We start from the raw sequence: 15,187 nt of genomic DNA, 5'->3' as shown, positions 1-15,187 counted from the left end.
CTTCAAAAGGAACAGCTTTCAGGAATGAATGGGTAAGGCTCTTGGCTACAGCTCTTGTGGCCATGAAAGGGTTTGTGTGTGACGTGGCCGGACCCACCATGTTGAATATAAGCTGATAGGTCAAAGAATTGGAATAAATTTTGTTTCCTTAAATATTTGTTATACTCTGAAAAAAATTCCCCAAAACGAAGATTTATATACACACACACGTTTTATATGTATTAATATCCATCTGTCTATATACCTGTCAAATCAGGGTTTCTCAGTAGCAACACTATTGATGTTTTTGTGCATTATAAGATGTTCAGCAGCATCCCTGCCTCCACCCTTTAGAGTTGTGACAATCAAAATGTCTCTAGACACAGCCAACTGTCCCCAGGAGCAGAGCAAAAACACACTCTCCCCTCAAACCACTGATCTAGATATTTATCTATCTACCTATTTATTTATAAATCTATTTTTCACACTCACCTAAATTTGTGCTTTTATGTTTGTATACATGCAAAACTGGCTACAAGCTATCTCAGATGCTATGAATTTCAGGCAGCACTCAATTCTGGGAAGCCCTGGAAACTCTTTACAAACAAAAACCAAAAACTGGCCCATGTTACAAAGCATTTTCTAACACCCAACAGGTTTTTAAATTCACCCTTTGACATCTTTTCAAATTTCTAAGATACCTCTAAGTCTGAATCGCTAGCGCGCTTCAATGCTTCTAAATTATGAAGGAAAATTTCTGCCTCGAGGCAAAGATGCATGAAATAAGATTAAGTCTGTGGTTGGCCTAGTGACTGCCTTTTGTTGACAAGCAAGCTTAGCTGCAACCTTGAAATTCATACCTACTATTCAATTCTGCCTCCAGGCCAAGAAAGCCTCCAGAAGGACTAAGGAAGACAACAAAGTAACGCAAGCTGAGACAACAGTTACTAAGAGTTTTCCATCTCAACATTACGCATTCTCTAGATGTTCAGGGTGGAGACGGGGAGGGCGGGTGTGTAAAACGCTATAGAAGTAACATTGATCTTAAACAAACCTCTAATTATCTCCTAGAAAACAAACTCCACAACCTAAAAAATTAAGATGGTACTCTAACATGCGTGATTGCAGGAGTGTTTTTGCCCTTCCCCACGGTGTTAACAGAACAGAGGAAGTGCTATGTTCTGTTTATTGAGTTGAGGTCAAAATAGTTGGGAACCCAGTGCTGTGCTGTGTCCAAGACATTCACCCCCATCAGATACTGCATTCACGACTAGTAACAGTGAAAATCAGAGAAAAGAAGTCCTCTGTCCTTCAGGATGGAGAGTAGTACACAAAAATAGTCTTGCGAATGTGTCTTTTTAGACCCCAGTGCCTGCATCTGCAACAAGAAGGTACATTTGCCTAATGAAATGCGACCACACACCCTCTGTTATCACACTGTAACAACATAACAGAGTTCCTAAAATAAGCCAAGCCCTTCCACACCTCAGCCTCTGTATTGACTATTCCTTCACAGCCCATTCTTTCCTTCAACTAGGAATTGAGTGCCTTTCAAGTGCAAAACATTGTCGACAGGTGCTGTGGATACACCAATTAACTAAAATTGACATGGCCCCTGGAGTAACAGCAACCACAGTCAAGAGGGAAGACAAAAGATGAATATTCAAGTGTATACATGAAAACTGTACTGCAAAGGAAAGGCACAAGATGGTGTCTAGAAAAGCATTAACTAGCAGGAGGGACGTAACCTCAGTGGGAGGCAAGGGAAAGCTTCTCTCATGACCTGACATTTGAGTTGAGATCTGAAGAATGATTAGCAGTTCATTAAGCAAGGCAAGATGGGGGAATGGGAGAGTCTCCAGATGGAGAAAGCAGCATGTGTACAGGCCAGAGTTTGAATGGAGCCTGGAGTATCCGAGGCCCTGACAGAAAACCAGTATGGCTGCGGCTCAGAGAGCAAGGGGGAAATGTCTGAGGATTAGGGAGGAAGGCACAGGTCAGATCGCGTAGGGCCTTGCAAGCCACATTAAGGATTTTGATCCTCCTCCTAACAGCAACAGGTGGCCATTTTCGGGAAGAGAGCATCACTATCAGCCAGGCTTGCATTTTGAAAAGAACACATCAGCTGCAGCCTGGAGAATGGACTGGAGAACAGTAAGAGCGGAGGCTGGGAGACTAGTTAGAAGACTAAGATGACCACAGCAGTCCAGGTGAGAAATGCAGCGGCTGGGCCCAGCTTAGACCAGGGGGGCGGTACCAGGGAGAGAAACAGGCAAGGACAGATATGGGGTAAAACTGACAGGACGTGGTAAAGATGGTGAATGAGGAGACAGGAAGTAATAAGGATGAGTACACACTGGCATATGTAAGGGAGAATAACATTCACTGAGGCAGGAAACAGAGAGAATGTTTTTTACTGTGGAAGGGCAGAGGATGGTTAGAGAAGGCAAAGAAAGATCAGTGGTTGAAGCACACCAGCTCAGCTGCTTTTTAGCCATGTGACTATGGGGAAGTTAACCTCTCTGAGCCTTGTTTCCTCATCTATAAAACATGGAAAACAATCGTTCCTAACCTCGTATGAAAACACTGGACAGATTAAATAACACATGCAAAGTTTTATCACAGAACTTGGCACACACTAAGTACCAATAAATGTCAGCAGGGGTTGTGTTTGTTATATTTAAGAGGTCATTTAGACTTCCCACTAAAAAGTGATGCATTGAACACACATTTCCTTCAGTTCCTCTCAAAACCCCGTTAGAATGACAGTAAAAGTATTTTTTTAAGGTATAAACTTACTTGAAAAAAGGCGAAAAAGAGAATCTAAGAGGTAAGAGCAACAAACATTTAGAAGGTGGAAAGCAGATGGACAAGTCCTATGACCCAGCATATGCCAAAACCCGATCCTAAGCCAACAGTGGGAAGAGTCAAGAAGCAATCTGATTTATTCAGCAAAATCCCCCATGAGGCTCAGGAACTGGTAATATCAAGTAACTCTGGACTGGGGTTAAGGTGGGGCTAAACACTGGAGGAATGCTTTAAAGTCGGATTAAACAGCAATAAGACTCCAGCGCTCCAACATCCTCACCCACCTCCACCTGGCCGAGCGACTGCCCCTATCACTAGCAGAAAAGTAGAGTTGTTCTCCCTCTGGAGAAGGTAAAACAAAGAGTCTCTGCACTGGGGGACGACAGGCAGAGAGGGGGCAGGGGTACATACTGACACTGGGAGAGTACGCGAATGTTTATATCTTGAATGCTGTCCGGTCCGTTTCCCCCCTTGGCTCCCAGAATGATGGCAGCCAAGCCGTCAAACTCTAGGCAGGAGGTTAGATCTTTCTCTGAGGAATTTACCAGCCCAAAAAAAGGATAAAGAAGCACTGACATCAAAGGTTACACAAGACAATGGCCCTGCCAGATTATATAATAGTAACACACACAATAACCCACCCACAGCTCCTGAGTGTCTCACTCTTAATATGAGCCAAGAGCCAAAAGCATCTGATGTCATGATTCTGTTGTATTAACATGGTAAAGGTGAAGGGATTTTGCAGATGTAATTAAGGTCCCTAATCAGTCAAATTTAACCAAAAAGGAGAGGATGGTGTGTGGGCCAAGATGAATCAGGCAAGCCCTTTAAAAAAGGATTTTAGCAGTCAGAAACAGAAGTCAGAAAAACACTCTCCTGATAGCCTTGAAGAAGCAGTCATGTTATGAACTGCCTATGGAGAGCGGCAGCTCCAGGAATTGCCAGCCTTGGCTCTACACTGCAAGCAAACAAATTCTGCCAGCAACAGAACCTGGAAGTGAATCCCAATCCACAGACAAAACCCCAGCACCTGCTGACACCTTGCCTGCAGCCTTGTCAGACCCTAAGCAGAAGCCCCAGCTAAACTGTGCCTGGACTCCCAGGCCACGGAAATTTTAATATAATAAATGTATTTTGTTTTAAACCACTAAGTTAGCAATGATTTGTTACATAGCTTAGAAAACTAATAAATACCTGTATACTAAAAAGATTAATTTTATTTATGTAAATAATGCCTCAATAAACCAGACTGAAAAAATATGAGAGCAGAAATGGAAACCTCTATGGAGGGGTTAGAAGTTGAATAAATCACCCAGAAAATGGAGCCAAATAGAAAAACAGCAAAGACAAAACAAAAAGTTGAGATACATTCTTTCCCAAAAATCTACAGGAGGATGTGCTCCACCAAAAAGAGGGGGGAAAATCAAGAACGAAAATGATATGAGAAATCCTATGGAAAATAAAGATTCCAACACAGAGGTGCTGAGGGAATCCCCAGGGTCCAGCTGCACAGCAGGCAAGAGGGCAGCACTCTGCTGCAGCAGATCAGAAGTCTCCAGGAGCAGCTTCTTCAGCAAGCCAAAACTTGCAACATACCAGATGCAACTGAATGTACTGAGCAGAGGAGATGTAAACACGGGCGGGCCCAAAGCTTGGAGTTGGACTAATTATAAACAGGCAGAAAACAAAGCAAATAAAAAACAGTATCTTTATAACTCAAAGGAAAGCAAAAAGTTGTATAGGCAAGGAAATATAGACATAATATACAAGAAGGCTCAAATACAAATACAATTGAGAGTCATAATAATGCAAACACTGAATGTTGATCTAACCAATATCACAGCTTAGTAATATTGGGAGGATGCATAGTAAGAGAGATAATTTCTCACCTTCCCAGTGGGAAGTAAATAGATAACACGTATACATGAAAAAAATCAAGAAGTAAACATTTCAAGATATGGAGGTCAGGGGGCTGGCCCAGTGGCACAGTGGTTAAGTTCACACATTCCGTTCTGGTGGCCCAGGGTTCGCCGGTCCGGATCCCAGGTGCAGACATGGCACCGCTTGGCAAGCCATGCTGTGGTAGGCGTCCCACATACAAAGTAGAGGAAGACGGGCACGGATGTCAGCTCAAGGCCAGTCTTCCTCAGCAAAAAGAGGAGGATTGGCAGCAGATGTTAGCTCAGGGCTGATCTTCCTCAAAAAATAAATAAATAAATAAATAAGATATGGAGGTCATTATCAGGTAGAGTCGAAAAGCGGTTCCTCTTAGAGGGAAGAGGGGGCAGGGAGAAGGCAAAGGACGGCTACTCTTCACAACGAGCTTTGTAGACATTTCTGATTCTTTAAATTGCATGCATAAACAACTGAAGGAGAAAAAGATGACGGCTATACCTCCTCACATTATTTTTTCAACGCCCAAACTACCTGATTAACAACCTTCTACCTTCAGGAGGGGGAACAGGTCATTTGCATCTAGAAGAATTCATATTAGTTTCTTTTGTTTCCCCTTAAAAATTAACTCTTGGTTCACTAACATGGAATCATTAGAAGTTTCTTCTAGGGGCTGGCCCCACGGCCCAGCGGTTAAATTCATGCGCTCCACTTCAGCTGCCCAGGGTTTCACCGATTTGGATCCTGGGCACAGACCTAGCACTGCTCATCAGGCCATGCTGAGGCAGCGTCCCACATAGCAGAACTCAAAGGACCCACAACTAGAATATACAACTATGTACTCAGGGGCTTTGGGGAGAAGAAGAAGAAAAAAGTTTCTTCTAAAATAACTGCAAAATATTGATCAGCCACTTTTCTTTTTGCTTGTTTGGCATGCCCAAGGAGTAGTATATGCAGTTAGCAAGCACACTCTATGGCTTTCAAGTAACTGTCCACTGGCTTCTCAGGTACCCACGTAGCTGCCTTTAAGAGGCAAAGGCAGAAAAGGATATCATAGTGTCACCACCCCCAAAATGGTGAAGGCTTGGTGAAAACCCTCTCAGTACCTCGTCTCCTTTTATTCTAAGGACTTGATTTTTCCCTGCCACCAAGTGAGCACCTCGCATTAGCTAAAATGGCCCTCTAACCAACCAGCTCTGACTCAGAAACTTTATTCTACGTGTTCTGAGTTGAAGGACCATGTCTTTCTTCACAAAACATCACACTTAAAGTAAGAACCACATTTAAAAAAAATTTTAAATAAAAAATAGTTTCATTAAACACATTTTCAGAATCAACTTGTTAATGACTCCTCAATTACACTAGAATACCCAATGGCAGGCAAAACTGTTTTCCAACTGGGAATAATAAGGCCAATGCAGTATAGTCTCTGGAAAGTTAAAATCCTTTATTCTGAGACTTCTTGCTTTTTTGCTGTTAAAAGTCCTTCTTACGTTTCTTTTGTTAAAATGTAATTTCTGGCACAACCACACAGAAAACCTGTTTTGCAAGTATCCAAGAAAGTTAAACCAGATGTATCACCAGCCACTCCACATCTGGGTATATATTCAACTGAAGTAAGCAACCATGTCCACCAAAAGACACGCACAACAAAGTTCAAGCAGCATGATTCCTAACAGTGAGAAACTGGAAATCACCAAATGTCCATCTCTACAATGACCAAATAAATTCACACACTGGAATACTAGACAGCAATGAAAAAAGAATGAACCACTGCTATATGCAACAGCAGGGGTGACTCTCACAGACAGGACATTGAGCAAAAGAGGCCAGATTCAAGAGTACATACTATATGATTCCTTTTACATGACAAGTTCAAAACCTGGCCAAACAAACCTAAGGTGATGGTGGTCAGATTATTGGTAGAGAAGGGCTCTGACTGAGAGGGGCTATGGGGAAGCCTTCTAGAGAAACAGAAATATTCTATATCTTGATATGGGTGATGCTTACATGGGTATAAGTATATGAAGAAAATCATCATGTTGTATATTTAAGATGTGCATTTCACCACATGTAAGATATACGTGAATAAAGTTTTTTTAAAATTATGACACAATCAGGAACATCTTTTAAATTACAATTTATATTACATTATAATTTATTTTACGAAATGTGTGTGATAGATGACAACAATTATGATTTCAATGTCTGTACTTGCAAAATAATAAGTTGTAGCTCAATACTGGTACACTCAAATAATTTTTTCCCAAGTTTTTATTTGGAACAAGTATAAACCCACAGAAAATCACAAGACTAGTACAACTACCAACCATATGTCCTTCATCTAGAGTCACCAACTGCTGACATTCTGCTACAGTCACTTTCTCCCTCTCTCAGCTTTGGGTGAACTATTTGAAAATATGCTGCAGACATCATGACATCTCAGCCCTAAAGGATAGTCTGCTACATAACCAAAGTACCATTATCACACCTAACAAATTTAACATTCACATAATATTATTCAATATCTGGTCCATATTCAAATTTCTCTAATTGTTCCAGAAACGTTCTTTATAAACTCTTCCCACTCCTAACCCAGGATCCTGTCATGAATTCATGCATTGCATTCGGCTGTCCTATTTGTTTACTCTCCTTTAATCCAGTATTCCACATCCCAACACAGTCTTTTCCATTTTTCATTTATTTTTAGTCTTTCAGGACATTAACAATTCTGACCCAATTTAGCTTTTAAATGTTCCTAGTATATGAAGCCCCAAAGTCTGCAAACCAATCACTTCTATTTATTTAGTGTCTCCTACAATCTTTAGCAGAGCGCAGGCACTGAAATACTTGTATCTTGACAACACTGCTCAGGTCAAAAATACAGAGATTCAGGGGGCCAGCCCCATGGCCGAGTGGTTAAGTCTGCGCGCTCTGCTTTGGTGGCCCAGGGTTTCACCGGTTTGGATCCTGGGCATGGACATGGCACCATTCATCAGGCCATGCTGAGGCGGCATCCCACATGTCACAATTAGAAGGATCCACAACTAAAATATACAACTACATACCGGGGGGCTTTGAGGAGAAAGCAAAAAAAGAAATAACAGAGATTCAAATTCACACACGGTTTACGATCCTTCTGCTTTAACTCACCGCTGGGTCTGAGCAGGCCACGGGGTCTGGTGTGGCGTGGGCACTGAGTTCGTGGGACTCACTAGCATGGCACTGTAGATATTGGAAGCCACCACAAGGATGCAGAGAAGGATGGGCCCGATGATCGCTCCCTCCAGGCCTAGGTAGTATGCCCCGCCAGCCACTGCCAAGCCCGTCAAGTAAGGATGGCCACCTCTGGAATGAAGAGCACATTGCTTAGCTCATGACTTTGAAGAAACATAAATCTCAGAGTAAATCTGAAACACATTCTCTGCCACCATGTTCATGCTCTAATATACCAGGCTTTTGATGCATTATCAGTTTTCTTTAGATCATCTCAATGTGGATAACTGAACATTGATTGTAATAATATCAAGATGCAAGAATTTTCCAGCCTACATAACATGTGTGACATCTGCCTTTTTATAGGTCCAGCATCCGAAGGAGTAAAGTCAGATTGTTGACAGGTACCTTGTACCCGTTAGGTGGCTGTCTGAGGTGGGTTAATGCTGGCTTAGGACTGGTTACCTAAGTCCACCTGTGAAGTTTACCCCCATCAGGGATAATTAAATGAGCACAATTTACTATGTAATTCAGTTAATTATGCTTTTCATAAGATGACAACAATACAACAGCATCCCTGTTATTCACAGCTTAGATTTCTGGCAATATAGTTTTTAACACAGGTAGTGATTTAAAAAAAAAGGCCTCATGAGGAAAATATCTGTCACAAAACCCAAGCTTTTTAATTCACGGGAGAGTCATAACTGTCCTCCAGCTTATCACAATATCACTTACATAAATGGAATGAAGTAAGACAGACGACAGCAGCACAGCACAGTGACAATGATCACAAATGACCACTGACATAGAGGGACTTGGAAATGAGGTATTTCTGTTTGTTTCTAATTTTTTTTTTTTTTTTAAAGATTTTACTTTTTCCTTTTTCTCCCCAAAGCCCCCCGGTACATAGTTGTGTATTCTTCGTTGTGGGTTCTTCTAGTTGTGGCATGTGGGACGCTGCCTCAGCGTGGTCTGATGAGCAGTGCCATGTCCGCGCCCAGGATTCGAACCAACGAAACACTGGGCCGCCTGCAGCGGAGCGCGCGAACGTAACCACTCGGCCACGGGGCCAGCCCCTGTTTGTTTCTAATTTTTAAACACGGATGGTCAGAACAATGTAGTGAGGGGCAACTAACTAAAGAGCCTGGAAGGATGTCTTGTATTATCTTACAGTTCAGTAAGTAATATTTAAGGTGAGCCAGTTTTCAGGACACCAATACATTATATTCATAATTTATATGACTTCCTCATTCCAAAAAAGGATTTAGGGCAGTATTCCACGTATGCCATGTAAGCAAGCTTTTTCCCTAAACAAAACATTTTAAGGAAAATTTTTATCAAAAAATGCTTAAAGCTTAAAAGAAAAAGTGTAGGAGCTTTTAAATAAAAGCTTCATTTTAAACAAATAAAACAATTTATGCAAAACCTTTCTTTTCCTAATGATGCTGGTTAAATAAGGTATTACTTTATTAAGATAAAACCACACATAAGTCTTAAATTCTAGCTAGAAACCTTAATATAAAATTTATAGCAAAGTTTAAAGAAATGAAAACACTTAACCATAAATCATGTAACTGCTGTTACTGTTAAAATCTCAGCCGATAAACACGTAAACCACACTCTGCCGTTCTCCTTTTATCTTTAATTTTCTCCCTCATGTTTTAGGCATAATAGTTCCCCTAGGGCTTGCTTAATGAGTTGTTTCTTTTTTGCTCTGGAATTTCAGGGCTTCAGAGTAGTTCCACAACATTAATTTTCTACTTTAACTTACTAGAGAGAAAACAAGGTGGTATACGCTTTGTCTCCACAAAATTTCAAATTAACTGAAGGCTACTCTTTCTATAAAAACAGACCCCGTCTACCCTTATTGTGAAAGTGAGTTTTACTTAAAGAAAATTTAATATATTAATTATTATGATAGCTTCAGTAGGACTGTCCTAATATTCTGAATTTGAGTAGCTAATCAAAATTCAACATTTGGTCACATCCTAGATTCAAATAAGCAATGTTACTCTGGATACATGACTAAGTGAGAATTGGCTTGATTTACCTAATGCAATTTCTAAAAGAGATAGTAAAACCTACAAAAACAGATATTTATTTATTATATTATATGGCCAAAGTCTGGCTTCTGCCTTAAATTTAACCTGCATTCATCATAGAACCATACTTGACGACCTCAAGTAAGAGAGCTCTGCTTGTCAGACATTAACTTGATAAGATCTGGTTTCACATGGAAATCCTTAGACATACAACCCAATGATGTTTTTCTCCAAAAGCAAAGAAGTTCTGAAAATAAACTCTAACTCGTTACTGTACTTGAAATATTTTATGCAATGTTTCTTTCCTAGGTTAAATGTCACTAAATCAGAAGATTATTCATAATTTTGTTTTAACCCAGGGTCTCAATTATTGTAAATAATATTTATATAATAACAAATGAGTATACACCTTGTAAACGATATTAATCATATTAAATTAAACTTTGATTAAATTGGTGGGATCACAAAAGACTACTTCACTTAAAAATCCCACCAGCTGTTGTTTCTCCCCTCTTTGAAGAAAAAAAAAAAATCTCTTTAAAAAAGGCCACAGAAATCCCTGGATATGATTCACCAGCAACTTCAGAAGTTCCGTGGAATACTTACCCTGAGATATCAGAGTAGATGGCAGTATCTACAAAGTAGGTTGGCAAGAGATGAAAAACCAACAGTAAGATGGCTTTGCATCCTAAGCCTTGTGTAAGCCACAGGTCCAGAACTGCAGGTATCGCTGCCCAGTACGTTCCCAGAAATGGCACTGCCCCGAGGATTGCTGCTAAAGCTGAGAAAGGATTAAAAGAGGAAAAGCAACTTAACATCATCATCAAAACAATGACAAAACAGCAGAACCCAAGCACTAGCTCCTCCTATTTAAAAATGTCCACCAAAACAAGTTAAACAGATACAAACTTAAATTTTAGGGGAATGATATGCCCTGTTTAACTGAATCTGCTAGTTAAAGAAGGTCCAGTATCTTAAAACTTAATACTAGAAACCTTTCTAAAGTGTGTGTCTACCTCACAAATCTGTTTTCTCTTTTGGCTTTTTTTTTTGGTGAGGAAGATTGGCCCTGAGGTAACATCTGTTGCCACTCTTCCACCTTTTGCTTGAAGAAGATTGTCGCTGAGCTAACATCTGTGCCAATCTTCCTCTATTTTGTACATGTGACGCTGCCATAGCATGCCTTGATGACCAGCGTGTAGGTCCGCGCCCATGAACCCCGGGGCGCCGAAGTGGAGCTCATGAACCTAACCACCACACCACTGGGCCGGCCCCCATGAATCTGTTTTTAAGCAACAAAACTTTAGTGGCCTGCAGTTGTCATTCTGAATCAACGGTTAGTTACTATACAGTCCTATAACTATAGAGCATTGGTCAAAATTTGTATGGAGTCCAAAGCCAAATCAGAAATTAGTTTCTAAATCTCATATACAAATGTATATTCTTTACCTTGCTTCTTTCTAATAAAAATAAAACGTAATTAAAAAAGAAAAAGAAAAACCCTGCTAGCTGAAAGACCTTACTTCACGCTTGCCCTCTTCTAGAGCAGTGTGCAGGTTCGAGCACTCTGGAGAGAGTCTGGCTCCCCTCCAGACTAAGAGACAAGCAGACATGGACTCTGGTTCTGGCTCTACCATTAAGCAGTTATGTGACCTTGGAAAACTGTGGTTTCTCCTCTACACAACAAGGACACGACCTACCCTGCCTGCCTCCCAGGGCGGTTATGAAACCACCACCTCCATGTGCTCTCAGGCTGCTTGCATGTCAGGGGGTCGCTCAGTGAACAGTGAAGTAGGAGAGAACTTGAACGAACGTGGGAATGTAAAGAAGGGTACACAGACAAAAGGGGGGAAAACGGTAAATGTGGAAGGCAGATATATTTAGGAAGACAAGCGGCCACAGAAATAAAAGAAGAAAAAGCGGAAGGAGAGGAGCAGAGATAACACAGAGGAAAAGTAAAAGATGGTCATTAAACCCTCCTTGATGCTTATGGAATGGGGGTATCATCAGAATAGATCTTAGGAGGTATGCAGACAGCTTAGGGTCTTCAGAGGTATTCATCTTACCCCGGGGCCGTACCCATCACGGCACAAAGCTATCTGACGACTCACCGTTCCCTGCCATCAGTTCGAGTCAAACACTTGTTGAACACCAAGTACGTGCCAGGTGCTGTGCTAAGTGCTAGGTCATTCGTCCATTTAACAATACTGATACAGCGCTTTCTATGTGCTGGGTACTGTTCTAGCTACTGGGACACAGCAATAAATAAACCTTACAAATCATATCTCTGCTCCTAATCTGGACTAGATTAGATTTCAAAATTCACTATTTTAAAATTTGAGAAAGATGACATTTCCCAATGTACGTAAAATGGCTTAACTTTAAATAGAAGACAGAGGAAGTCATGATACAGTTGTTACCTGAGGGTATGAAGACAATATTGATGCCAAATATAGTGTGAGTCAGCCAGGTGTACAGTCCGTAGAAACCAGCCATTTTGAGGGAAGCATCAAACACCCCTCTAGAAGGCCCAAGACAAAGGGAAAGTAAACACACACAGGATCATCTTGTGATTCAGAAACATCAATATGTCTAGGTTTCTGGCTACTGCAGTCCAAATCTCATAATAGCTTCCAAATCTCCAATGGCCTGAGAATGGTGTTTTCATTTCGTTTCAAAGACACATAAAGACCGTATTTTAAAACCCTGAAATGGGTTTACTAAACTGTTCTTTAAATTTCTCTCTGATAAAAAGATAACTGAAATAAAATACCTTAAAATACCCTACTCACTGAAATAACTCATCCACTTTTCACTTCCAAAGCAGATTTTTCACCATCAAAATAAACGGAAAGAAAATTGAGATTGAAGATCATGTTTCTGAGGATGTAGTTAAACTGTAAGAAATCCAGGCTGCAGCCAGCCCTACCCTCTGGAAAGAGTAAGTGAGGGATAATATAACTTCAACTTCATCCATCTTTCTTCTCTTGTTAACAAAATTTTGCCACATTTCTTCAACTATGCAACCAAACCTACAAGGTAACTTCTACAAATGCTATCAAAGAATGTAGGTCATTGGGAGAGAATTTATGGAAAGAAAAATCTTATTAACTCCAAAGTAAAATCAGAGAGGAAAATACAAGAGGGGTAAAAACAGACACACACAATCAGTGACTAACAGGAATGAAGTACATGAAAATCTGCAATCTCAGGCGCTTCACTTTTGCTTTCAGTTGGAAGATTATTAGGGTAGTATTGTGTATGGAGGAGAAATAAGGAACTTCTCAGAGAGAGCCCAAAGGCAGCAAACCTTAAGTTACCCCAAAGTTACAAACACCCAGGAATCTGCGGGGCACGGGGGAGGCATACTCATACTCACGAGAGAAGGAAAAGCCATCTGCAATGGAAAAAGCAGAGACCACGGCAGCAAAGGTGACACTGTACAAACAAGAGCAAACACCAAGCTTTTCCAAAGCATCGCAAGAGGTGTACTGTCGCAAAGCCAAGCTCTGGAGTCTGGTGATTCAGTCACTTAATAGGGTTCGGAGACATGGATTTGGTGACAGAGCGGCTCCCTAAACTGTGCCTTCTCTGTCATCCTGACCAACAGCTTTCACTCAAGAATGTCTTAAAGGTACCATGTGATCTCTGACAATAAGGACACAGATGAAAGTGGTATCAAAAAGACTGAAAGGAAAGGAGATAGCCCACAGGAAATATAAAAAATCCAGCGGCCTGGGGTTCACTGGTTCGGATCCTGGGTGTGGACGTGGCACTGCTTGCCAAGCCACACTGGTAGGCGTCCCACATATAAAGTAGAGGAAGATGGGCACAGATGTTAGCTCAGGGCCAGTCTTCCTCAGCAGAAAGAGGAGGATTGGCAGCAGATGTTAGCTCAGGGCTAATCTTCCTCAAAAAAAAAAAAAAATCTAAACAGTAACTGGATAGAGGAGACAGAGGAAAATGAAAATGGCGGAGCTTCAGGTTTTAAACCTGAGGGGAAAAGAACAGCAGTGTCTCAAAGACAGAAAAGCCCAGAATGTGAGAGGACATGGAAGAAAAGGGAATACATTTAGTTTGGGCGATTGTAAGAAAAAAGGATGATGAGGTAGCTGGAAATAAGAGACAAGGCTTAGTAGAGAACCAGAGATAACAGATTTGAGATGCATCAGAATGGATTAACCACGGGAAAGGATAAGACGTCCCAAGAGGCAAGCACAGAGAAAATGGAGCAATGGGCCGTGTTCTCACAGGGGACCGAAGGACAAAGATAGACCAGCCAGAGAGATACTGAAATCATTTCGTAGGAGAAAGAAAATCACTTGAGTATACCATTCCCAGAGATCAAGGAAGAAGGAAGCTTTTGAGAGGAGAGAATAATATCAAATGCCCACAGAGAGATTAATGAGAATAAAGTCTAAGAAAAAAAGCACAGAATTTGACTAGAACTGGGGGCGGGGTGTCAATCAAAAAAGATACAGAGGTGGTACTTTCATCAACTTTATGTCATTTAAAAATCTTCAAGCCAAAAATAAGCTGACATCAAAGGTGCAACAGAATATCTCAACTGAGTCACCCCTTTGGGTGGCAAGCAAGCAAAGCTCAATCCAAAAGGGACCACTTACAGGAAACACACACGGTCTTCTTTCTCCTTCCTCTAGGAATATTGCTTGTTTGTGATATTCTCACTTAGGCAACTTTTAAGTAATTTTGTGGACCGTAAGTGCATTACATATTGTTTGCAGTTACTAAATACATTCATGTAACCCAAGGAGGGAGGAAAAGACAAGATATTCTCCTCTACCTTATGACTTACGATCTGGTACACAAGCTTTACAAAACACCAGAGAACGACCCTCTAACGATTCACTGGGAGATAGAATTTCTTAACTCCCTCAAAATCCTAGCCATTTTTCCTCCTCTCTTTTTACCACTTTATTGAATTATAATTTACAAAGAACAAAATTCACCATCTTTTCGTGTACAATTCAGTAAGTCCTGACAAATGTATACAGTTGCATAACCACCGCTACAGTCGAGATACAGAACAATTCCATCACCCCAAAAAGTTCCCTCATGCCCTCTTATAGTCTATGCCCCTGAACCCTGGTCTCTGACAAGCCACTAAATATGCTTTGTCACTATCATTACAGTTTTGCCTTTTCTAGAATTCATGTTAACAGGACATCATACATTACGTAGCTTTTTAACAAAATTGTGGTAAAATATACACAACGTGACATTTACCA

The 15,187-nt window shown here is 40.9% G+C and overlaps 1 protein-coding gene across 5 annotated transcripts in view; it reads right to left on the bottom strand.

Annotated features, from left to right (window-relative positions):
• The window catches only part of TMEM245 (transmembrane protein 245), a 91,580-nt gene that overhangs the window by 6,823 nt on the left and 69,570 nt on the right, over positions 1-15,187 (bottom strand). For 3 of the 5 annotated variants that reach the window (XM_070519071.1, XM_014834455.3, XM_070519070.1), the window contains 3 exons: positions 12,359-12,459; positions 10,545-10,719; positions 7,834-8,028 (listed from right to left, as the gene is read on the bottom strand). In XM_070519071.1, the coding sequence (XP_070375172.1) occupies positions 7,834-8,028; positions 10,545-10,719; positions 12,359-12,459 (471 nt within the window). The remainder of the gene's footprint in view (positions 1-7,833; positions 8,029-10,544; positions 10,720-12,358; positions 12,460-15,187) is intronic. The other 2 variants (XR_011506296.1, XR_011506297.1) reach the window with 1 other exon arrangement.

This window comes from Equus asinus, chromosome 10 (assembly GCF_041296235.1).
Source record: "Equus asinus isolate D_3611 breed Donkey chromosome 10, EquAss-T2T_v2, whole genome shotgun sequence".
In the NCBI taxonomy this organism is placed as follows: domain Eukaryota; kingdom Metazoa; phylum Chordata; class Mammalia; order Perissodactyla; family Equidae; genus Equus; species Equus asinus.
Note: the sequence above shows the minus strand (reverse complement) of the source record. Positions and strands in the feature narration are given on the sequence as shown.